This window comes from Balaenoptera borealis, assembly GCF_965194805.1.
Source record: "Balaenoptera borealis genome assembly, chromosome: 10".
NCBI lineage: Eukaryota > Metazoa > Chordata > Mammalia > Artiodactyla > Balaenopteridae > Balaenoptera > Balaenoptera borealis.
Genome location: NC_138874.1, coordinates 86,531,821 through 86,557,681, shown reverse-complemented (window position 1 = coordinate 86,557,681; position 25,861 = coordinate 86,531,821). Strand labels below are relative to the sequence as shown.

At 42.6% G+C, this 25,861-nt stretch overlaps 1 protein-coding gene across 2 annotated transcripts in view; it reads left to right on the top strand.

Annotated features, from left to right (window-relative positions):
• Window positions 1-25,861, top strand: part of ALDH18A1 (aldehyde dehydrogenase 18 family member A1) — a 46,816-nt gene that overhangs the window by 7,408 nt on the left and 13,547 nt on the right. Inside the window, exons 3-12 of one of the 2 annotated variants that reach the window (XM_082406521.1) lie at window positions 8,462-8,676; window positions 12,721-12,870; window positions 12,959-13,063; window positions 16,281-16,439; window positions 16,858-16,948; window positions 20,538-20,662; window positions 21,420-21,564; window positions 22,249-22,322; window positions 23,523-23,616; window positions 24,729-24,949. In XM_082406521.1, coding sequence (XP_082262647.1) covers window positions 8,462-8,676; window positions 12,721-12,870; window positions 12,959-13,063; window positions 16,281-16,439; window positions 16,858-16,948; window positions 20,538-20,662; window positions 21,420-21,564; window positions 22,249-22,322; window positions 23,523-23,616; window positions 24,729-24,949 — 1,379 coding nt within the window. The remainder of the gene's footprint in view (window positions 1-8,461; window positions 8,677-12,720; window positions 12,871-12,958; window positions 13,064-16,280; window positions 16,440-16,857; window positions 16,949-20,537; window positions 20,663-21,419; window positions 21,565-22,248; window positions 22,323-23,522; window positions 23,617-24,728; window positions 24,950-25,861) is intronic. The other variant, XM_082406522.1, reaches the window with a different exon arrangement.

The following is a 25,861-nucleotide window of genomic DNA, read 5'->3' as shown; positions in this document are numbered from 1 at the left end:
TGGTTTCCGTTTTTCACCATTGAGGGCGATGTTGGCTGTGGGTTTGTCATATATGGCCTTTATTATGTTGAGGAAATTTCCCTCTATGCCTACTTTCTGCAGGGTTTTTATCATAAATTGGTGTTGAATTTTGTTGAAAGCTTTCTCTGCATCTATTGAGATGATCACATGGCTTTTCTCCTTCAATTTGTTAATATGGTGTATCACATTGACTGATTTGCGTATACTGAAGAATCCTTGCATTCCTGGGATAAACCCCACTTGATCATGGTGTATGATCCTTTTAATGTGCTGTTGGATTCTGTTTGCTAGTATTTTGTTGAGGATTTTTGCATCTGTGTTCATCAGTGATATTGGCCTGTAGTTTTCTTTCTTTGTGACATCTTTGTCTGGTTTTGGTATCAGGGTGATGGTGGCCTCGTAGAATGAGTTTGGGAGTGTTCCTCCCTCTGCTATATTTTGGAAGTTTGAGAAGGACATGTGTTAGCTCTTCCCTAAATGTGTGATAGAATTCGCTGTGAAGCCATCTGGTCCTGGGCTTTTGTTTGTTGGAAGATTTTTAATCACAGTTTCAATGTCAGTGCTTGTGATTGGTCTGTTCTTATTTTCTGTTTCTTCCTGGTTCAGTCTCGGAAGGTTGTGCATTTCTAAGAATTTGTCCATTTCTTCTAGGTTGTCCATTTTATTGGCATAGAGTTGCTTGTAGTAATCTTTCATGATCCTTTGTATTTCTGCAGTGTCAGCTGTTACTTCTCCTTTTTCATTTCTAATTCTATTGATTTGAGTCTTCTCCCTTTTTTTCTTGATGAGTCTGGCTAATGATTTATCAATTTTGTTTATCGCTTCAAAAAACCAGCTTTTAGTTTTATTGATCTTTGCTGTCGTTTCCTTCATTTCTTTTTCATTTATTTCTGATATGATCTTTATGATTTCTTTCCTTCTTCTAACTTTGGGGTTTTTTTGTTCTTCTTTCTCTAATTGCTTTGGGTGTAAGGTTAGGTTGTTTATTTGAGATTTTTCTTGTTTCTTAAGGTAGGATTGTATTGCTATAAACTTCTCTCTTAGAACTGCTTTTGCTTCATCCCATAGGTTTTGGGTTGTTGTGTTTTCATTGTCATTTGTTTCTAGGTATTTTTTGATTTCCTCTTCGATTTCTTCAGTGATCTCTTGGTTATTAAGTAGTGTATTGTTTAGCCTCCATGCGCTTGTATTTTTTACAGATTTTTTTCCTGTAATTGATACCTAGTCTCATAGTGTTGTGGTTGGAAAAGATACTTGATACGATTTCAATTTTCTTAAATTCACCAAGGCTTGATTTGTGACCCAAGATGTGATCTATCCTGGAGAATGTTCCATGAGCCCTTGAGAAAAATGTGTATTCTGTTGTTTTTGGATGGAATGTCCTATAAATATCAATTAAGTCCATCTTGTTTAATGTATCATTTAAAGCTTGTGTTTCCTTATTTATTTTCATTTTGGATGATCTGTCCATTGGTGAAAGTGGGGTGTTAAAGTCCCCTACTATGATTGTGTTACTGTCGATTTCCCCTTTTACGGCTGTTAGTATTTGCTTTATGTATTGAGGTGCTCCTATGTTGGGTGCATAAATATTTACAATTGTTATATCTTCTTCTGGGATTGATCCCTTGATCATTATGTAATGTCCTTCTTTGTCTCTTGTAATAGTCTTTACTTTAAAGTCTATTTTGTCTAACATGAGAATTGCTACTCGAGCTTTCTTTTGATTTCCATTTGCATGGAATATCTTTTTCCATCCCCTCACTTTCAGTCTGTATGTGTCCCTAGGTCTGAAATGGGTATCTTGTAGACAGCATATATACAGGTCTTGTTTTTGTATCCATTCAGCCAGTCTGTGTCTTTTGGTTGGAGCATTTAAACCATTTACATTTAAGGTAATTATTGATATGTATGTTCCTATTCCCATTTTCTTAATTGTTTTGGGTTTGTTATTGTAGGTCTTTTCCTTCTCTTGTGTTTCCTGCCTAGAGTAGTTCCTTTAGCATTTGTTGTAAAGCTGGTTTGGTGGTGCTGAATTCTCTTAGCTTTTGCTTGTCTGTAAAGGTTTTAAATTCTCTGTCGAATCTGAATGAGATCCTTGCTGGGTAGAGTAATCTTGGTTTTAGGTTTTTTCCTTTCATCACTTCAAATATGTCCTGCCACTCCCTTTTGGCTTGCAGAGTTTCTGCTGAAAGATCAGCTGTTAACCTTATGGGGATTCCTTTGTATGTTATTTGTTGCTTTTCCCTTGCTGCTTTTAATACTTTTTCTTTGTATTTAATTTTTGATAGTTTGATTAATGTGTCTTGGTGTGTTTCTCCTTGGATTTATCCTTTATGGGACTCTCTGCACTTCCTAGACTTATTTCCTTTCTCATATTAGGGAAGTTTTCAACTATAATCTCTTCAAATATTTTCTCAGTCCCTTTCTTTTTCTCCTCTTCTTCTGGGACCCCTGTAATTCAAATGTTGGTACGTTTAATGTTGTCCCAGAGGTCTCTGAGACTGTCCTCAGTTCTTCTCATTCTTTTTTCTTTATTCTGCTCTGCAGTAGTTGTTTCCACTATTTTATCTTCCAGGTTACTTATCCGTTCTTCTGCCTTAGTTATTCTGGTATTGATTCCTTCTAGAGAATTTTTAATTTCATTTACTGTGTTGTTCATCATTGTTTATTTGCTCTTTAGTTCTTCTAGGTCCTTGTTAAACGTTTCTTGTATTTTCTCCATTTTATTTCCAAGATTTTGGATCATGTTCACTGTCATTACTCTGAATTCTTTTTCAGGTAGACTGCTTATTTCCTCTTCGTTTGTTTGGTCTGCTGTGTTTTTACGTTGCTTCTTCATCTGCTGCATATTTCTCTGTCTTCTCATTTTGCTTAACTTACTGTGTTTGGGGTCTCCTTTTCGCAGGCTGCATGTTTGTAGTTCCTATTGTTTGGTGTCTGCCCCCAGTGGGTGAGGTTGGTTCAGTGGGTTGTGTAGGCTTCCTGGTGGAGGGGACTAGTGCCTGTGTTCTGGTGGATGAGGCTGGATCTTGTCTTTCTTGTGGGCAGGACCACATCTGGTGGTGTGTTAGGGGGTGTCTGTGAACTTAGTATGATTTCAGGCAGCCTCTCTGCTAATGGCTGGGGTTGTGTTCCTGTCTTGCTGGTTGGTTGGCATGGGGTGTCCAGCACTGTAGCTTGCTGGTCGTTGAGTGGAGCTGGGTCTTAGTGTTGAGACGGAGATCTCTGGGAGAGCTCTCACCAATTGATATTATGTGGGGCCAGGAGGTCTCTGGTGGTCCAGTGTCCTGAGCTCAGCTCTCCCACCTCAAAGGCTCAGGCCTGACACCCGGCCAGAGCACCAAGACCCTTGATGAAGAATGCTGCTACGCAATGATGGTTTGACCGGAAGTGCCAGTCCCCCAATTTTTTTAACCCCTCGCAGTGATGGCACAGTTCACACCATGGAAAGTGATGTGCTCTGAATTGTCAAGGCTCACAGGTTTTCTTATCAGAATTTCCATGAATCAACACAACATTGCAGAGAAGCAAGTATTACCTGCTGTCACTGTACTCCAGGGCTGGGCAGACAAAAGATAGAGCATCCTGAGAAAGGCCACCATGATGGGGTCCAAGTTCACAGTAGCCAGCGCTCCCCACTCCAAAACTCAAGGTGTCCAGACAGCTGCTCTGAGCTGGGCTCTGCCTGCTCCCTCCCTCTCTGGGTAGCCAGCACTCCCTCCATGATCCATTTTGAGTTAATATTTGTATAAGGTGTGATGGTTAGGTCGAGGTTCATTTTTTTGCATCTAGAGGTCTAGTTCCAGCCCCATTTGTTGAAAGGCTGTTTATGATGTTTTGAGTTGCCTATCTCTTGATAACACCTAAATGTTATCAACAGTCTGTCTCAACAGCTTACTGCAAGAGGACTTGCTTATCAGCTAATCAAGCTTATCATCATTGGAAAAATCTGTTTCCTATTCATGTAAATAAGAGTGTAAAGTTCAGTGTCTGGAACTAGGCTCCCTGTGTTTGAAAACTATCTCTGCTACTTACTTAGTGACCACAGCTATGGATTTCGGTCACATTTCCACGAGTCGGCATTTTGGACCAAGCTCAGGTGCACAGGGGTTCCGTGTCCTTGTCAGCTCTCACATTGGCTCAGGGTTGATTGTTGAGGGCCAGGGGAGAATCTGCTGGGATGATAGATCATCTCTGTTCCACGTGGCCTTTTATCCTCCAGCAAGCTATCCGTGGCTTCTTCACATGATGCTTCCCAAGAACAGCAAGCATGGCAGTGATAAGGTGTCTTGAGGCCTAAGCTCAGAATTTACACAGAGTTAGGCTTCTGCTACATTTTATTGGTCAAATCAAGTCATAGGGCCAGCCCCTATTCAAGGGGTGTGAAAATAGACTCCACCTGTTAACGGGAGAAGCTTCAAGTATTGTGGCCATTTTTCCAATCTGGTAATGTTGGTATGTTACTCAACTTGTCTGAGCTTCAGTTTCCTTATTTATAAAATGAAGTTAATAATAATAATAACTAATTCATAATAATACCTAACTCATGAGTCTTAACTCATGAGAATTCAGGAAGATGATGATAACGACAGTGATGATGATAGGCATAGCTAACCCTTTTTTTTTTTAATAAATTTATTTATTTATTGACTGTGTTGAGTCTTCCTTGCTGCACGTGGGCTTTCTCTAGTTGCGGTGAGCAGGGGCTACTCTTTGTTGCGGTGCACAGGCTTCTCATTGCGGTGGCTTCTCTTGTTGCAGAGCACGGGCTCTAGGCGCGTGGGCTTCCGTAGTGGTGGCACACAGGCTCAGTAGTTGTGGCGCACAGGCTTAGTTGCTCCGCGGCATGTTGGATCTTCCCAGACCAGGGCTTGAACCCGTGTCCTTGCATTGGCAGGCAGATTCTTAACCACTGCGCCACCAGGGAAGCCCATAGCTAACACTTTTTTATAATAGCAGCTAATATTTATTGAGGGTTTACTTTGTGCCAATCCTTGTTCATGCATTAACTCATTTCATTCCCCACAACAACCTTATGAGATCAATGAGATAACAGCAAGTAAGTGAAGGAGTTGAGATTCCAGCCCAGGGAGTCTGACTCCAGAGCCTACACTTGTCCTTTCATATATCCTCTGCCTCTGTATAAGGTACATGAATAGTTAACACAGTTCCTGGTATATAGTAACTATTCACTAGGGAGTCTGACTCCAGAGCCTACACTTGTCCTTTCATATATCCTCTGCCTCTGTATAAGGTACATGAATAGTTAACACAGTTCCTGGTATATAGTAACTATTCACTTCAGTATTTTTATTGTTGATATTACTGTTTATTCTCATTAGACTCATTCACAAAAGGAGGCACTTTCTGATCTTATCCCTAGATTTTTCTTTGTATCCAGATTTTTCTGGAACCCTATGTTCACTGACCATGATAAGCAGAAGAGCAGAAAAGAAATTAAAAAGGCAAAGTGAAAAAGCATAGAAATACAAACAGAGGGAAGTGGAAGGCCGGGAAGAGAGATAGAAACCATGTCAGGGTTCCTTCCTGTTCAGGCCTGGAACACAGCCTCATTTATTACTGAGTGTTAGGACTCTGATGCTGAAAAGCTAAAGGGCTTCTCCCTTGGAGTGTGACCCATGGCACTTTTGAGGAATATGGACAACCCCCTCCCCCTAACACATTTGCATACACATATACCTTGGTATCCCCTCATCCTTAACAGGAGGAGATGTCTTTTCTTTGAGACTTAGAGCCTAAAGTTTCCTTAGATGATGGGAAGAGATTACCTATCCAGAAGCCATGGATTTTTCTTAACCAATCAAGGCCTTCTAGCCCTTCATATGGACCCTAAAATGTATAATACACTGCAGCACATAGAAAAATGCCCCCAAGGAAGATAGGGTCAATCTGGGAGGGTGAAAGCGTTGTTGAATAGGAAACCCAGAAAAGCCCTGGACCCCATGGAGCTCTCCTTGGTGCAGAACCCACTGGATATGACTGAGCTTTTACTTGCTTAAAACCTTGTTCAGGGACTTCCCTGGTGGTCCAGTGGTTACGACTCCGTGCTTCCAACGCAGGGGGCGTGGGTTCGATCCCTGGTCGGAGAACTAAGATCCCATATGTCACGCTGCCAAAAAAACACACCTTGTTCATAGATGTGGCCTCTTCTTGAACCTTATCAGCCCTGATCTGCTGTGACCCAGTTGCCTGCCGCCAGAATGACCCTTGGCTGCCTGGCACCAAGCCACGCCACCCTCCTCTGCTGATACAGACTGCGGATCAGGAGTTTCATTCATGCTAGTCTGGCCTGGTAGGACTGACCTGCTTGCCACCACCTATGTCCCTGAGGTTCCCTCTCAGGCTGCCCACTCACGCTTAGCACTTTGCCAGGCCAGGACATGCCCTGCAGTACACAGGAGAGAAAAGTAGGCAGCAGGCCTAGTTCTGACAGCTGTCAAAGAGACACGTGATACTTGGGTGCAGCTCTGAGCTCTGCGTACAGCCACTGATGATCCCAGGTCCAAACTCCAGGGGAGTAAGTCTCTCCCTCTACCACCCCTCCCTCCGTCAGGTCAGCGAGGCCAGAACTATTATATGGGTACAACTTTTAAGCGTAGACTTAGGTGTGTGCATTGCTTAGGGTAATATTCCTGAAGGCGGGGCCAGGGCACCTATACTGATGAGCCTGATGGAGAAAGGGAGCTGTCCACGGAACGGCCCTCACAACACACCGGTGCTTTCGTCCCTGGGGCTCCCCCAGAAGGAACAGGGCAGCCTATAGCAGGGGTGCCAAGCCCCAATTCTATCCCAGATGACGGGCTTACTGTGCAGCTCTCTGCCGGGAACTGGACTGCAAGCCTGTTGTTAAAAAAGACCCAAATCGTCTGTCTGGTTTCTCTAGCAGACTTGAAACGTGGTCACTTAAAGAAACGGTTATTTAAGAGAGAGAAGGAAAGGCTCTTTATGACTTCATTTAAAATGTTCTTTCTCAGGTTTGTGCATGAAGGAGGCAGAGAGGGAGGAGAACACACGGGGATCTTCTTGTCCGTGAGAATAGGATTCTGCCTGCTTTACCCACCATTTTTGTAACGTAGAGAGAGACAGTGGATGCTCGATTACAGCTAGATGGGTCAGAGTGGTCAGGCGTTAGAGGCACTGGGTAGAGAAATTCTGAGAAATCTGTCTGTAAATATAAAGGGAGGTGATAACGGTTGATTCAAGTGAAGGAAGTTACTCTGTAGTAATACAGATATAGAAGAATAGTCTGAAAGATGGCTCGGAATGATTACTTTAGTAACATTCCAATATTTATTAATGTCTGTAGTGATACCTAGAGAACTTGTTGAGGGGAAAGGCAGTCAGCAGTGGTGAAGAGGTTCAGTGCCTGACATTCAGCCACGACTGTTAGATTTTCAGCTTTTTAATCAAGTTTGGTTTTTTGTTGTGGTGGGGGTTCTTTTGTTTTTTTTGTTTTCGTTTTTGTTTTGCCTCTTAGAAATCTTGTTCCGTGTTACAAGAAAAAAGAATCAGGACAGAATTGATTAGGGGCAGATGTCTAAAGGGATACAAAGAAGTATCTGACTCCAACGTTACCTTCCCTTCAGAAAGTGCTCCTGTTTCTTTCATCATTGTTACAGGCAATTTGTAGGGAGATTAGCTATGATTTTTTATTATTTAATACCAGTTACTTTGTTCTGTATTGTCTTAGCTAATCAGACTCACTTTTTTTTAATAGCGGTGTGGTTTCTTTAAAAGCACACATTTTTCTGATTATGAAAGCAATGCGTTTTTACTGCATAAATTTGGAAAACAAAACAAGAATAAAGAAGAAAAATAAATCACCCATAACCCCATCATGAGATAAAATACTAATATTTTTATTTATTTATCTTTTCCTATGCATTTAGACACATATGTGAAACTAACATATGAACATTTTCCTATGTTATTGAAAATTCTAAAAGTATTTAAATCTTTCTGCCCTTTTTTGGATGTTTACTCTGCTTCTGTTTTTCCTGTTATAAATAATACTGATGAATAGCCTGCTGATAAATCTCTTTGTCTCCATCTGTGATTAGTTCTTTAGAATAAATTTCTGAACATGGAATTGCTGGATCAAAGTTGTGAACATTTTTAAGGCTTTTGATATATTTTGCCAACATGTCTTCAGGGGAAAATGTTTCATTTAAATTCTTGACCAGCAGTATTTGAGTGTACCTGTCACCTGTGTACTGGGTACAGACTCCACACAATACTAGAATAAAACATGCTAGATCAGTGTGGCTTTTGATATACTGGTTTTACGCAGTTAAGAATGATGAAGCTATTTTTTGGCGGCCAAACTGGTTACTATTTTGCATGCATATTTTCAATGAGAAATTATATTGTGTATTTCTCTCCTTTTTTTCTTGCATTTGACTTTGTTCGGGGGCTGCAGGTCGTGTCCAGCCTTCAGCCATCAGACATGTTCGTTCTTGGAGCAACATCCCCTTTATCACGGTACCCCTCAGTCGTATGCATGGCAAGTCTTTTGCCCACCGCAGTGAGCTGAAGCATGCCAAGAGAATCGTGGTGAAACTCGGAAGTGCCGTGGTGACCCGAGGGGATGAATGTGGCCTGGCACTGGGGCGCCTGGCATCTATTGTTGAGCAGGTAATTGCCAAGATGGAAAATTCAGCTGAACTAAAACAAAATCTGCTTTTTAAGCTGTCATTTCAGGTTTCTCAGCTCGTAAAAATAGTTCTGATTTGAGAACAATAGATTTCAACCCAGTCTGAAAACTCTTGTTTCCTGATGAAGGTGCCACTGGGAGACAGCATCCCAGGACAAGCAGAGGGGGTGTCAAGGAGTGGAGTTGATTTCATGCAGTTCATCCCTCAAGCTTCTTAGTGAGAACGAGCTGTGTATGTCAGTGATTCTTAATCCTGGCTGCGCATTAGAATCGCCTGAGAGGCCTGGAGGTGCCTGGGCTTCACAGTCAACCATTTAATAAGTATCTCTGGGATGGGGCTCAAGCCTCTGTGTTTTTAAAGTTCCCCAGGTGATTGATACGTAGTCAGGGTTGAGTACCCAGATGGACTTGTGTGAATATTGAGCTTTTTTTTTTTTTTTTTTTCCTGTTTTGCTGGGCTTTATCTTTTCTAGTTAGCCTAGTAATCTTGAAATAAGTATGAGCTATCATTGCAAAGATTTCCCAAGTTCAGATATTAGTGAAAGGACTCACCAGACTCCACAGAGAATACCCATATAAGGCTTTCATTTAAAGGCAAAGGGATACAAGGCCACAGAGGGAGTATAAGCAGGCATTAAGGGTCTCAGAGACATCCTATGCACAAGCCCATCCCCCACCCCCCAGGGTCTTTTATTTGCAAAGAGACCACACTCTGTCCCCAGACTGAATCACCGAAAGATCTGTGCAAGGAATCTTGGCTTTGGAAGGCCTCACAGCAGAAGTTTTCAGTGGGAACTTTATGCCCCACTGGCCATGGAGTCAAACCAGGCTGACCACTGATAGTTTATCAGTAAAGAAACTGACCTTCGGGGTCATCATGGGAGTTTTGGACTTTAAATATCACATCGCAAATCCCACTACCTTTATCTTTTCCAAGAGCAGGGATCAGCAAACTTTTTCTGTAAAAGACCAGATACTAAATATGTTAGTCTCTGTAGGCTGTACAGTTTCTGTCTCAGCTACCATTGTAGCACAAAAGCAACCTTAGACAATACGTAAATGAACAAGCATGGCTGTGTTCTGATAAAATTTTATTTTCAAAAACAGGCACAGGTCAGATTTGACCTGCAGGCCATAGTTTGCCAACCCCTGACCAAGAGTCAAAAAAAACAGACATCCAAGTATCCTGGAGATAAAGCTAGAGCTTTTCCATTCTAGCTGTAATTCAGCTCTATCTTCCATAGCCGTATTTTCAGTTTTAAAAAACAGTTTTGCTGGAGTTGGTATTAGAAAACTACTAACCTGAAATTTGATGGAATTTTCTTCATATATTTTCTGTACTAAGCAATTATTATCAAATCTGCCTTTCAGATTGAGTCCCTCAGATCAATGCAGTGTAACAAATATTTATCAAAGGGCTACATTGTGAGGGCCTTAACAGACCTCTAACTGTTGTCTCTGCCGTTGGGGAGCCAGAACTGGGACTCCCAAAATAATTAGGTGATTGTTCAAGGCAGATAATATCCAAGTGAGAGGGCACAAATGACAGTGACTGACAGGTCCAGAGGTGGGAAGGCCAAATGAGAGTGTGGTCATTCTTGGGACTTCCTAGGAGAGCTGAGACTCAGGGTGGGCCTTTGTGACTGATAGGATTTGCACCAGCAGAGGGGAAATGTTCCATGCTGCTAAGTGCACATTGTGAATGGTGCCCCTGGAATTGCGTAGCCTGATGGTTCTGGGGACGGGGAGGCTCTACAAGTAGTTTCCAGGTGGGAGACAAAAGCAGGAATGAGTATGGCATGCTGATGGGCCGGAGAGGAGGTGAGCTTGAAAGCAGTGGTGGTGATCTCATCAGGGAGAATGTGTATAATTCTATTAGGCAGGGCTTTGAAACCAGGTAGAGGATTTGGGGTTCAGTCTAGGAGGAAGATTGAAGATTTTGAGCAAAGGAGAAACTGGATGAAAACAGTGGGGAGAACCTGGTAATGGTTTGCTTAGGTTGTCAGCTCTCCTTCTAGGGACACCCCTGGACCTTAAGGAACGGTTTTCTAGATCAGTGCAGTACTAACATATGGAGTCAACTGTCTTGTCCAAGGCATCTGATCGTGTTAGATGGACTCAGGAGCTGACTTAAAGAGGCTTCCATTGGTCACAGATGGGAATATCTGAACATCAATAATTACTGCACTGAATTTAATCACATGAAATATGTTTAAATCTATGAATCACAGTTATACTTAAAAAATAATTCATTGGTCATCTTGAAGGATTCTAGAGAACCTGCTCATTTTGGAAACTGGTAAAGAGACACATATCTGTGCTGCCTTTCATATACAAACCATAACTCAAGGTAGCCAAATATTTAATGAAGTAAAGTTTCCCTTTATGGAATTATTCCAGCCTGTAAATAAAGAAGAAATGAATGAATTAGAATATCAGCATTTTATAGCCCCTAATGAATTAATAGGTCTTGGTGATGACCATCAACAGTTACTAACATCACAAAAAGAAAGACAGTCAGGCCTTATGTATCCCCTTGATGGACACCATGACCTGTAAAGAGTTCTTGACAAAAAAAAATCAAGCCTTCCTACCTAACAGCAGTTTGCGAGAAATACAATACTATACCACAGAGACAGAAGCAGGAAAGTCAAGGCTGAGAAACCCTAAAGGACAAATAACCCAGTTTCTTTAACAAATTACAAGGGAAAAAATTATAGAGAGGAACCTATGGATTAAAAGTGAATTAAGAGACACTTCAACTAATTGCAATGTGTGGGCTTAATTTTCATCTTAATTGGAGCAAGCTGAAAAAATTGGGGAAATGTGAACACTGACCAGATATTTGATATTAGGAAATTATTGAAATGTTTTAGATAATAATGGTTTTGTGGATGTGTGTATATACCCTCTGTTTTAGCAATTGCTTTCTGAAATATTTACAAATGAAATAATGTGTCTGGAGCCTGGGATTTGTATTAAAATAATGGTGGAGGGACCTCCCTGGTGATCCAATGGCTAAGACTGTGCGCTCCCAATGCAGGGAGCCCAGGTTCAGTGCCTGGTCAGGGAACTGGATCCCACGTGCCACAACTAAGAGTTCACATGCCTCAAGTAAAGATCCTGCGTGCCTCAAGTAAAGATCCCGCGTGCCGCAACTAAGACCCGGCGCAGCCAAATGAATATATAAATAAATGAGTATTTTTTTTAAATAAATAAAATAAAATAATGGTGGAGCTATAAAAGGAACATTGGAGAGTGAGAAATTGGCCATGAGAGGTGGGTGTTGAAGCTGTGTGATGAATACATAGGGTTTTATAGTTCGATTCTTACCACTTTGGTTAAGTATGAAATTTTCTATGATGATAAGTTATTTTTTTTAGATCACGGTTCATCATAGCTGTCTCCGAGTTCCTGAGCTAGGTTATAGGTTCAAGCATCAGGAAGGATGGACAGGTTAGGAATATTGAATCTTTGATTCTTTCATGTGCATCCGTCCTAGGTGGGAAACAGAGTAACCAAAACTGGTTCTAGGCAGACAGGGTGGAACAGCGCTGTCCCTGGTCTAGCCAGAGGCAACCCATGAGAATCAGACATGCCCCGGAAACAGCTTCGTCTCCCCAGGTCATGCCTTAGAATTTGAGAAGCCATCTGCTAAGTTTATATTGCAATTCCTGGCTCCAGACTTGTATTCTGGGCTTTATTTCCTGAAACAACTGGATCTTCCACATTATAGACTCCTCCACATGTCTTCAAGTCCTGTGGTTGCCAAACCTACCTACACACCAGAATCTCCTTATTAAAAACTTCTCATTTCTATCTGCCACCTACTTTTCAGATTCGAGGAAGCATGTAGGACTCTGTATTTTTACCAGACAACCTGGGTGATTCTTCCAGAGCCAGCCCAGTGCTGGTCTGTAAACCGGCATTTGGGATCCACTCATTAGTCCACCCTACCTGAATCTCTTGTGATGAGAGGAAAGCGAGATTACAAGGACTTGTGCCTTTTCCTTCCTCAATGTCAGGTGTCAGTACTGCAGAATCAAGGCCGAGAGATGATGCTGGTGACTAGTGGAGCTGTAGCCTTTGGCAAGCAGCGCTTGCGCCATGAGATCCTTCTGTCTCAGAGCGTGCGGCAGGCCCTACACTCGGGGCAGAACCAGCTGAAGGAGATGGTAAGTGCGGCTTCCCCACCCCCTGTAACAGGGTCCTCAGGCCTCCTTCCCTCGCCCCAGCCACACCTTGTCTGTTGGCATGTTACAGGCAATTCCAGTCTTAGAAGCCCGAGCCTGTGCAGCCGCCGGACAGAGTGGGCTGATGGCCTTGTATGAAGCCATGTTTACCCAGTACAGCATCTGCGCTGCCCAGGTGAGAGGCTGACCTCCACAAGGGGGGTGTGGGACCTGTGAGGGTGATTCCCGTGGAGCACGGTGATATGAGCAGGGCTCTGGAGCCAGACTGCCAGGATGCAGTCTCAGCTTCACCACTTGCTAGTTGGGAGATCTGGAGAAAGTTTTTAAGTCTAAACTTTTTGTGCCTCAGTTTCCTCATCTGAAAAATGAGGATGTCAGGCTTCCCTGGTGGCGCAGTGGTTGAGAATCTGCCTGCCAGTGCAGGGGACACGGGTTCGAGCTCTGGTTTGGGAAGATCCCACATGCCACGGAGCAACTAGGCCCGTGAGCCACAACTACTGAGCCTGCGCGTCTGGAGCCTGTGCTCTGCAACAAGAGAGACCGCGATAGTGAGAGGCCCGCACACCGCGATGAAGAATGGCCCCCGCTTGCCACAACTAGAGAAAGCCCTCACACAGAAACGAAGACCCAACACAGCCATAAATAAATAAATAAATAAATAAATAAACTCCAATCTCTAAAAAAAAATGAGGATGTCATCAGTGCCTATTGCAAAGAGTCTTTGGAAGGGCTCAGTGAGAAAATATATGAAAAGCATTTAATATGTCTGGTACACAGTACTTTCTCAGTAAGTGTTAGCTCTTGTTATTATACAAATAACTCTTAGGACTACTGCAAGTACTGATACTTCTGAAGATAGAAAGGTTAGATATCTTTATTTCATTGGCTTCTTTGACTTCAGCTAGCTTGTTTCTCTTTGCACCTGGTTGCCTTATATAATAGATATCTACTAAATGTTGAAGGGAAATGCTAGTGGTTGGTTTTTGTTTTTAATTTAATTAGTTTTTTTTTTTTTTGGCTGTGTTGGGTCTTCGTTGCGGTGTGCGGGCTTCTCATTGAGGTGGCTTCCCTTGTTGCGGAGCATGGGCTGTAGGCGCGCGGGCTTCAGTAGTTGTAGCTCGCGGGCCCTAGAGCACAGGCTCAGCTCAGTAGTGGCGCACGGGCTTAGTTGCTCTGCGGCATGTGGGGTCTTCCTGGACCAGGGCTCGAACCTGTGTCCCCTGCATTGGCAGGTGGATTCTTAACTGCTGCGCCACCAGGGAAGTCCCTCTCCATCATTTTTAAGTTGTTATCCACAGTAACGTTCTGGTATTATACCAGAGTGTCCTTGAGTAAGGGAGCTGAAACAGAAAGGCATGGACTTGGACACTTTTGCTTGTGGCTGGGACCCCACTCTCTGTAATCTTAGATTTTTTATTTCGGTTACATAAGTGCAATGGAAATCTCAATTTTTGTCTCCTTGTATTATCAGCTCTTTTTTCCTCCATAGTGCAATGACAGTTTTAGTCTTTAATTTTTTTTAAAGTGCATGGAGCCAGGTGAGGAAACTTAGATCCAGGAACTATGCTTTTGTTTTGTTTTTTCCCAGGTATGATACTTCTTGAGGTTTTTTGTTCGTTTGTTTGTTTTAGTGAAAGTATCATTAAAAATACTGTACATCAGCCATTGTTTTTATTAATATTGATGTAAAAAAGCTCTGTGCCCTCCAGTTTCCAGCAAGCCTTCATCCAGGGGCCCCTTCACTCCCACACCTTTGCCTTCCCCATGATCTGATCTGTAAGAAATCTTTACCCTTTGCACCTTATCCTGTGGTTCCTTGTTTTCTTTAGTAATCTTGTTTTGAAGACCATTATCAGGGGCTTTTGAAAATCTCCCATAAGTTGTTTGTCAGATTAAAGACTTAAACAAGGACAACAGCTATTTTTAATTCATAGAAATGAAACTTATGTGCATCCTAACAGATTGCCCTTCTCCAAGCACATACTTTTCTCTCTGGTCTCTTGTCTCCCTTGTCTTGTTTGTTAAACTGTCAGAGCCACAAGTGTTTTCACTGGACCTTTATACCTCCTGCTTGCCTCTCCTCCACACACGTGTTTACTTTTATTGTTTGACCTTCCACCACCAGAACCAGGATCTATATATTCACCTTTGTCCCAGGCCTTTTTCCTACAGGGCTAAACTTTCTGAAAAGACATTCATGATCTAACCCATTCCATCTTCCCCAACTCATCAACATTTTTATTCTCCATCCCAACAGCTAGTACAGGGCCTGGCATTTCAGAGGTGCTCAATAACTTGTTTATCAAATGAGTGAGTAAGTTATTTCCCTTGGTGATGTTATCATTTTGTCTTCTTCGCCCACATTTTCCATATCATTAAGGCTGCTGTCATCTTCTCAGTTACCATAGCCAGACCCTAGTTCAGGGCTTAACCGTTCCCACTTGGACTGTTTCAGTATCTTCCAAGAATTCTTGGCCATCTGCCTCCAGCCTTTTCCTACTTCAGCGCTGCCCTACGTCGCAAGAACCCTCTTCCATGAACACTGCAGGGACTTCATTGAAACATTTGTTCCTGAGCTTCGGAGTTTGTTACCATTTTGTTTCTCGCTGTCGCCCCCCCTTCATCTTTCTCTCCTGCTTGTATGCATCCTGCCCCCTGAACGAAGTTATGTCGGCCCTGCTTTCAGTTTGTGACTAAAGACTCACCTCCGTAAACCTCTCAGACTCATCCCACTTGACCGTGTCTTTGCTGACTCCGGCAGTGGTCGGCCACAGAGCAGAAACAGGGACAACATGGCCCTATTCCATGTGGTTTAATACATTTTCCAGGCAGAGTGACCATTCATTCACTCACTCACCACGTGTTTCAGCACCTACTGTGTATGGCCAGACTTTGGATCAGATGCTGGGATACAAAGATATTTTAGAAATTTATGGCAGTCGTTACTCCCTCCAGTATCCCTCTGAAGTAGATACATTCATTTTCTTAATTTTGTAAATGGACGAGATTTCATAGCTCTCTGAGGATTAAAGTACTTTTGCAAGAAGTCTTAAGCATTCTAAAATAAATCTTCCAGGTGATTCTAACTTTTTTCCAATCTCCAAAAGAATTGGATGAGTCTCCAAAGACTCATCCAATGTGTGTATTCCATTCTGAACTGTACAGGCTCCAAGAAACCTAAAGTTTAACTCCTCTACTCTTAGCATCCTTTGGATGCTGTTCCTCGGAAGTTCATCATTTTCCTGTCTCCTGCGTTTTCAATCTCTTTAACCCTTTTATTTTTATTTATTTTTTTTAACATCTTTTATGGAGTATAATTGCTTTACAATGGTGTGTTAGTTTCTGCTTTATAACAAAGTGAATCAGCTATACATATATATACATCCCCATAGATTTTGGTGACCAATTTGGATTTCCACGATGAGCAGAAGCGCCGGAACCTCAATGGGACACTTCATGAGCTCCTCCGGATGAACATCGTCCCCATTGTCAACACAAACGATGCTGTTGTGCCCCCAGCGGAGCCCAATAGTGATCTCCAGGGGGTAAATGTGGGTAAAGTATTACCGAGGGTTGACCATGCTGTAGACACTAATGCCATGCTATGCTGCATGTACTAACACCGGACGTTGGGCATAAACAAGATGGAGACATGGGGAGAGAAGCTGGCATCCTGGAGCAGTGTCTGCATAAGCTCTTCTGAAGACAGGGGCTTTCGTTCAACTGGGTGAGGCGCAATAGTGATTTAAGGTGGTGCTGTGAGCATGGCTTGTGTATGTCAGTGGATAGAAGCGTGCATACTTGCAAAGGGGGTTGCCAGTAGGCACGGTGTTTTGCAAACTGAAAGGCTTGTAAGAGCTGTCATGCACATACTCAGGGTTGTTCATTTTTCCTGCCAGAGCCTAGCTGAGTACTTCCATGAACTTCTTTTTGAACTGCAAAGCTCACGACTTTTTACCTGCATTTTAGGTTATTAGTGTTAAAGATAACGATAGCCTGGCTGCCCGTCTGGCTGTGGAAATGAAGACTGACCTCTTAATTGTTCTTTCAGATGTAGAAGGTAAAAAGTAATGCCTTTTCTTTTTGTCCAGTCTTTGTTTTAAATACTATATGTGTGAGCACATGAGTTCCCCTCTTTGTTTGAATGCTTCTGAGCTTTTTAACTATGGACCATTATTTTCTGAGCCATATGGTCCAAAAACGGTTTTATGATTCAGAAGAAGGTGGGGGTGGTCTGGGAGATGAAGTTTGAATGCTGAAATGTTGTTATTTCCAGGCACTTTAATTTTGTTTTTTATAACTGCTTTATGGAGATACAATTCACATAGCATGTAATTCACCTATTTAAAATTTATATTTCAGTGATTTTTAGTATATTCATACAGTTGTTCAACCCTCACCACAATTTAGAACGTTTTGTATCACCCCATCAAGAAACCCATACCCATTAGCAATCATTCCTCACTTCCCCTGAAATTCTCCAGCCCATGGCAACCTCTAATCTACCTTCTGTCTCTGTTGATTTGCTTGTTCTAGACATTTTATATAAATGTGATCATACAGTATGTGATCCTTTGTGATTGGCTTTTTTCACTTAATGTTTTCAAGGTTTATTGATATTATAGCACATATTAGTACTTCATTTATTTTTATTGCCAAATAATATTCCACTATATAGATATACTATGTTTTATTTACCTACTCATCAGCTGATAGACCTTTAAGCTATTGTGACTAATGCTTCTGTGAACATTTGTGCACAAGTATTGGTGTGAAGATGCTTTTTATTTTACTTAGGAGTAGAATTGCTGGGTCATATGTTTAGCCTTTTGAAGAAATACCAGCCTGGATTCCAAAGTAACTGCACCATTCTACATTTTCCCAGCAGTGTATGAGGGTTCTAGTTTCTCCACATCCTCACCAACACTTCCCTCTTGGTATCTGCCTTTTTGATTATAGCCATCCTAATGGGTGTGAAGTGATACCTCATTGGGGTCTTGATCACTTTTACTTTTTAATGTAAATCACAAGACACATTATTTTAAATTGGAGCCACTGCAGAAAATCCAGGCTGTATGGCCACTGTGTTCTTCTGTGTTACTCTTTTCCTCTCTGCTTTCCACTACTTCGTGGAGGGGCCCCTCTTGGCTCCAACTTGGCTCTCCATTCACTCTTCTCACTTTCTTAAGCTGTCCCCGTTTTACATTTTGACCCATAGATATGGTAGATGTGTCTAAAATAGGCCAAACCTACAGGATCCCAAAAGTCCCCCATTACATTCCCAGGAAGTCAGAAAAACCTATTTAGTTCCCTACCCACACCCATGGCAGGACGTGTTCCCCAGTTTACGCTTCAGCAGCATAAGTGAAGGGCAGGGGGCTGCCTGGTGGAGGCAGGGGCAGGTACCAGTGCTGTGATCTGTCTTCTGCACACGTGGAGGGTCAGAGATATCATACTTACGGATCAGTATCTTTACCTGTATGCAGTCTTGGTACCGTGTTTATTCACTATAAATTTGAAGTCTCAGTATAGGAACAACTAAGCTGGGGTAAGAGTAAGCCACTCTGGAGAACAAGGCATTTTGGTTAGTCACAAGATTTTTTTTCAGCTTCTGATGTGTAATACTGTGCTAGGTGCTTTATAAATGTCAATTTATTCACCCTTGTAGCAACCCTGCAAAGTAGGTAGGTTAGCCTATTATTCAGATGAAGAAATTAAAAATTGAGTTCACATTAGTTAAATGGTTTATTCAAAGTCACATAGCTAGTACTTGGCAGAGGCTGGTTTCGAATCTAAATCTTTTCAGCTTAAAAATATACACTCTTCTCTCCTGTACTGCCTAGCAAGGCAAAGGATATGAGTTTGAGAGATCAATATATAAAATCCAACTTGAACTAGACTCTAGTAAACCTTAGTTTTAATGCAGCCTCAAACACCAAAACTGGTCATTGGCAGGCTTGTGCTTTTAACTCTGATTAGCTATCCACTGAATATTGATTTTTAGAACAATATCCGAATTTTAAATATGCTTTTGGTGGGTTTGAGAGCTTCTATAAGGAAGAAGAGGAGGAGGCAGAATATCAGAATGCTAGGAACTCCTAGGCGTCTCTGGGGGTTTGCCTTAGAACTGTCAGGTGCTACTCATGATCTCACAGCATAGTGCCTTCTGAGAAGAACCCAGCAGAAGACCCCGGGAACTGTGGGGTGCTGGGTTGAGGCGGAGAGGGGTTGTGAGAGGTTATTTCTCTCTCCCTGTAATTGCTGCTCGTGGTTTGCAGTACTTTGTTGTGCACTGGACACTGATGTCCTCACTGCTCTGATTCACTTACTCTCCTAGAGAGGATGCACATGTCACCGTTGTGTTAAAGATTTGGAATAGGGCTTCCCTGGTGGCGCAGTGGTTAAGAATCCGCCTGCCAATGCAGGGGACACGGGTTCGAGCCCTGGCCTGGGAAGATCCCACATGCCACAGAGCAGCTAAGCCAGTGTGCCACAACTACTGAGCCTGAGCTCTAGAGCCCGCAAGCCACAACTACTGAGCCCACGTGCCACAACTACTGAAGCCTGCGCGCCTAGAGCCCGTGCTCCGCAACAAGAGAAGGCACGACAGTGAGAAGCCCGTGCACTGCAACGAAGAGTAGCCCCCGTTCACTGCAACTAGAGAAACCTCGTGCACAGCGACGAAGACCCAACACAGCCAAAAATTAATTAATTAATTAATTAATTAATTAATTATTTTTAAAAAAGATTTGGAACGGTGGAGCACAGGGGTATATTTTAGCACAGGAAAAGCAGTAACTCAAAAACCAAAAGCATCACTGCCCAAAATGTCCTTCAGCCAGTTCCTGACCACTAGCAGTTCCTCCCTGTCTGTGTCCCCCTCAGACCTTGACATGACTCCATTTTCTCAGGCCCTCTTTTCCCCTCCTAAGGCTCAGACACATTCTTTTTCGAAGTGAAATTGTGAGGATTTTTAATCTCGGACGGTATGCATGTAACATTTTGTGTACCTCTTATTTTATGTCACGCTACTCAGTTATAAAGAGGACATAGGCTTTGTGGTGACATATCCAGACTGAAAGCCAAGAGTCATGTGCTCTTCTGCTGACTCAGCCTAACCTTCAGAAAGGCTTACCCATAGTGTGGGGAGTATAATGTGACTGTTTCAAAGGGTAATGTGAGAGTTAATGAGGAGCTGTTTCATATGTCATGCCCTTGGAAAGAGTCACATTAAACAGTATACAGCTGCTGCTCTGTTTGTGCAAAAGCCACTCATCTTTTTCAGTTGCATCCTTAAGGTTCAGCATCATAGTAGAAATGGCAAAGGTGAGGATAGCTTCCCTGTAGACTGTGGGCAGGGCCAGTAAATTCTGTGCCAGGGATATGGCCGTGCTCTGATGCTGACAAACATTCATTTATCAGGCAAAGTTATAAAAGTATGTAAGGTGCGTCCTCCCGGAGCTGGTTTTCAGTGTGGGTAGGCTCTACGAAACCTTGACCTCTTTTCTTGTTCGAGCTGGTGGAATAGCAGAATTTATCTGGATGAGTCGAGTACAGAGTAGTTACAGTTGGCAGGTCCCTGTGGAGGTCTGTCTTGGGGGATGCTCACTTCTGCTAAACAGCATTACTGACTCTTGTCCACTTTTTAGGCCTCTTTGACAGCCCCCCAGGGTCAGATGATGCAAAGCTCATTGATATATTTTATCCCGGTGATCAGCAGTCCGTGACATTCGGAACCAAGTCCAGAGTGGGAATGGGTGGCATGGAAGCCAAGGTAAGAATCTGGTGCCTTTATTGCCTGTAACAATTTAGAAACCAAACTGTATTTTATCCTTCTTACTTTTGTAATTGAGGGCTGATGCACATACACACTTAAAGATACACATATCTAAATACAGGTTTAATGCATATTGTGTACCTATATTTAGTCATGTCTTTCTATGTACTTTTATTAATATATTAAGTGTGTGTTCATATTATAACCTCCTCAAGGGCAGGGTCTATATTTTTTCATAATTCATAAATCCTCTAAGTGTTAATATTAGAGTTCAAATATTCCTTGATGAAACCTTTAAAAAATTCTTCTCTCCCATTAATTGTTCTAAGAAGTTATACCCTTTAGGTACAGAATCACACGTAGCAATGGCAGAGATGAGGACAAGAACCGCAGGTACAAAAGCTCAGAGTACTCATGATCAGATTCCCGTCAAGCAGCAAACTGGACACTGCAAGCTGGCACAATAAGTCAAATGTAGAAGTTATGCGTCCCAGTACTAGAGAGTCTTAGAGAACACGCTGAGCACAAGGGGCAGATTGGTTCATCTTTAGACAACACATGCCAGGGTTGGGTTGGGAAGAGTGCATGGGCTGAGCGTGTCTTGAGAGCTTCTGAGCTGTGCAGAACCTTCCTACAGATAATTAAATTGCTCAATATCACATTGTATTTTCTATGTTTTTGCATGTTTAAAGTGCAGGGGCCTAGACCCTACAAAGGTCTGAATCTCATCCATGGATCTAACTTCTCCCATTAGGTGAAAGCAGCCCTCTGGGCTTTGCAAGGTGGTACTTCTGTGGTCATTGCCAATGGGACCCACCCGAAGGTGTCCGGGCATGTCATCACAGACATTGTGGAGGGAAAGAAAGTTGGCACCTTCTTTTCTGAAGTAAAGCCTGCAGGTAAGTAGTTCTTCATAGGGTCCCATGGTCTGTGGATGACTGCTAGTAACTCCATGGCCTAGATGGGGCTGAAGACTGAGCTCTCCCTCTGGGAGGAGAGCTTACAAAATTCATGTGCTAACATTATGAAATATGGTATAGTTTCGAACACTGCTTGCAAAATTGGATTCTACTTTGTTTTTGTAGAACTTATCTAACCTGCCTAACTAGGCCTCCTGTTCTCACTAAAATCACTAAGTTAAAGAATATAAGCATCCATTTTCTCAAGAAACATTTGCTAGGCCCATGCTGGATACCAGATACTAATGAACACTAGAGATACAAAGATGCATAAGAAATAGTATGTGCTCTCTCAGGTGTTCACAAAGATAGCACTGCCATATAATCTACATTCAGAAATGCAAACACATTAGAAAATGTAAGCCAAAGTGGAATTGAGAAGAACTCTAGAAGACATAAATCATATTGTCTGCACCAAAAGTACAGACAGGTTCTTGTGTTTCTGCCTGAGTTAATCTGGTATGCTCTTCTGCCAGTTTATTGGTCAGAGTGATCTCTGGGTGTGAAACAAGCATGCCGAGACCCTAAGCGTGTGCTCTGTGCCTGCAAGGAGCCCATGCACGTGTGGGATAGTGAGGGGGCAGTGAGCTGACCGTGAGCTGGTGTTTGCAAATGTTCTTGCAGGCCCTACCGTGGAGCAGCAGGGAGAAATGGCTCGATCAGGAGGAAGGTTGTTGGCCACTTTGGAACCTGAGCAGGTAATAACCCTAGCTGATAGTTTTGTTAGTTTTCAGAGTGAGTCATAACTGTGAGGTTTAGTGCACAGTCAAGCTTGCTGTTTCCCCCTTTATTCCTCGAGTCCCGTAGAGTTAGATCTGAGTTAGAACTCTGATTCAGATTTGTTCTGCCTTTTTTCTTTTTCTAAATTTCATTTTCCCTTTTGTTTTCTATAGGCTGAAGCCTAAGGTAGCTTTGCATCACTATGATGTTTTGATCAAAAGTATCATGAAAATCATGAGACCAGAGAGGCTCCCAAATCCTGCCACATACTGGGCAGGGAAATGTAGGAAAGCAACTTTTCCCACTTCATCCAAATCACCAAGATTACCTAGAAGATGGAAGTCCCAGAACCTGCTCCGTATCATAGCCCTGCCCTGTCCACAGTGACTCAGTCAGTTGAAGTAGCAGACACGATGAAATGTGAGAAGGTCAGGTGGAAGCAGGGTGCTGGCTTCCCAAGGGTTGTGGTGTTAAGGCTGGATTTGAAAGTGATGTATATAGGTTTCTTCTGGGGAGTACTTTGGCCTGAGAAGGGAGAAGAAAATTTAAAATAACTACAAGTAGGAAAAGGAAAGCCCAGGAGAACCCTAGCTTCTCTCTCTATTAAATCACTTCTTTTACTCCTTTAGTAATCACTACTCTGATTTGCCATGTTTCCTCATCTAGGTGGGTAAGGATTGGGGTCTCCTCCAGCATCCAGGACTGGGTTTTTCCCCTTTGACTGAATTCATTTTTAATAAATAATTGTAGAAAAAGAAGAACTAGATGCAAAAACTTACCTGGGAAATCAGCTTTACAGCTGGTGCTATTAAATAGGTGAGATGTGTATGTCATGCTGATTCAAAGTGCTGGCACCTGTCTCATGGACAAACTGAATAATTCATCACGCCCTCTCCCCCACCACAAGGCTGTGGTTTGCTAATCATCATGATCAAGAGTGGTAAAAGAGGAAGAAAAGTGAGACGAAATGGGGAGGTTAGTAGTGAGAGAGGAAGGAAAAATGAGGGGAGCAGTGGTGGGAAACGAATGAGTGAACTAAGGAGGTTTCAGTCGTTGATGACTGGGATTTAGGAGCAAGGCCTGGCACACTCAGAAGAGTAGGTTTAAAAGTGTGGTGTGCGTTCTTTATGGGGTAACATGTTTGCTTATTTGTTTCAGTGTTTTACCTTTTTTCCTAGAGAGCAGAGATTATCCATCATCTGGCTGATCTGTTGACGGACCAGCGAGATGAGATCCTGTTAGCCAACAAAAAAGACTTGGAGGAGGCAGAAGGTAAAGACCAGGCAACTTAGTTATAGAGAGATTTATTTTGGGTCTTATTCTTTGTTTTACTAATAATTCTTATATCATAGTCTGCCTAAAGTCAAGATGGTTATGGAAGAAATTACATACTGTATACATCATTTTTTTTTAATTTTTTTTTTTTAATGATATTCTTGTCTGCTTACATTCTTTTTATTTATGTATGTATGTATGTATGTATGGTTGTGTTGGGTCTTCGTTTCTGTGCGAGGGCTTTCTCTAGTTGTGGCAAGTAGGGGCCACTCTTCATTGCGGTGCGCGGGCCTCTCACCGCCGCAGCCTCTCCCGTTGCGGAGCACAGGCTCCAGACGCGCAGGCTCAGTAGTTGTGGCTCACAGGCCTAGCCTGTGATTGCAAATGGTTTTCCTGAGTTTGTGTGTCTTTGTGTGTGTGGAGAGAGAGATAATCACACTGTGCATGCTGTTATATGCAAATTTAAAGAAAATTCTGTATATGAACTTACTATAATTCTATTTAAGTTTTTATTTCAAAAGAAAACATCTTTATTACTTCTGCTTATAAAAGTAATTCACTCGTTATAAAAAATTAAAATAACGCAGAAAGATAGGCAGAGATCATCACTGTTCTTGATGCTTTCCGACATCTCTCTGCACATGTATATGCAATGTGTGATAACTAGGGTGATGTCATACATGCTGTTTTATAGTTTGCCTTTTTCACAAACTACATCCTGGACAGCTTTCCATATCAGTAAATATAGATATTTATTTATAGTAACTGCATTGTAGCCCATTGGCTGAATCTATAGGTAGAATCCAGTTTCCCACTATAATAAAAATGCTGTGATAAGTATCCTCACTACATGCAGGTTTGCTGATGCAAATGATAAATTCCTGGAACTGAAATTGCTGGCACCAAGGGTGTGGGTGTCCACACCTTTACATGATGATGTATACTGCCCAACTGCTCCTCCCAGAAAAGCTGTGTAAATGACATGTCCTTGTCTACCTGAGACCCCCTGAGTTCCATGTCTGTTCCTAACACAGTGCCATGTGTTCAGGAAAACAGCCATAGCCCGCCCAGGTCTACTGCTTCATCATGTGCTCTTCACACCTCTTCAGGGAGACTCGCAGCTCCTCTGCTGAAACGTTTGAGCCTCTCCACGTCTAAACTGAACAGCCTGGCTATCGGTCTACGGCAGATCGCAGCCTCCTCACAGGACAGCGTGGGGCGGGTTTTGCGCCGGACCCGAATTGCCAAAGACTTGGAGCTCGAACAAGTGACTGTCCCAATTGGAGTTCTACTGGTCATCTTTGAATCTCGCCCTGACTGTCTACCCCAGGTATGTGACTAATGCCTGCCATTAGGTTGGGGAATTGGAGGAAGAGCTTCTTTTCAGGACTCAGATAAATCTCCCGAAGATATCTTTCTTTTCTTTCCTTTCCTCCCTCCCCCCCTCCCTCCTTCCCTCCCTCCCTCCCTCCCTTCCTTCCTTCCTTCCTTCCTTCCCCCAGAGGTAATTTTTTAGACTTTATTCTCAGGTTGCGCTTAAGGCAATTTGTGTTTCTGATTTTTCTGGTAATTCTAAAAAAGGTAATTCATGTGTCCATTTTACAGTTGAAGAAACCGAAGCTTATAGAAGTTAGTTTTCCTGTGACATTTGTAAGCATGGAGCTGGGCCTTGAGCCCAGATGAATCTCCCATGCCATGACACGGGAGTACATTTCCAAAAAACTTAGGACTTCCCTGGTGGTCCAGTGGTAAAGACTCTGTACTTCCACTGCAGGGTGTGCGGGTTCAGTCCCTGGTCGGGGAACTAAGATCCCACATGCCGTGCATTGCGGCCAGAAACAAAAACAAAAACTTAGCTCACTGGAGCACGTTGTTCCCTGACCACAGAGTCCCTGCTAACCTACTGCAGGCTCATTCATCTAATAGCTGGTTTTACCCATGTGAAAAAGACCCATTTATTATCAGTGTCGCGGATGGCTTCCTGTAGGTACATCTCTTAGGAAGAAGAACTTTCAGTAGTTAATGGAAACTAGCATGTGACCCCCTTTAAGAAATCTGACAAATCACAGGCTAATTGAGGCAAAACCATGTGGCAGAGGTTTTGCCAAGTGGCCATGCTCTGAAGTATAAGGTGGTATTAGAGGGTGGTCTTGCTCATTGCCCTAAATTCTCTCCCAGAAATCTGGAACCACTTCCCCACTGGACTGTCCGGTAGGATGATACCCGCTTTTTCTTTGCACTA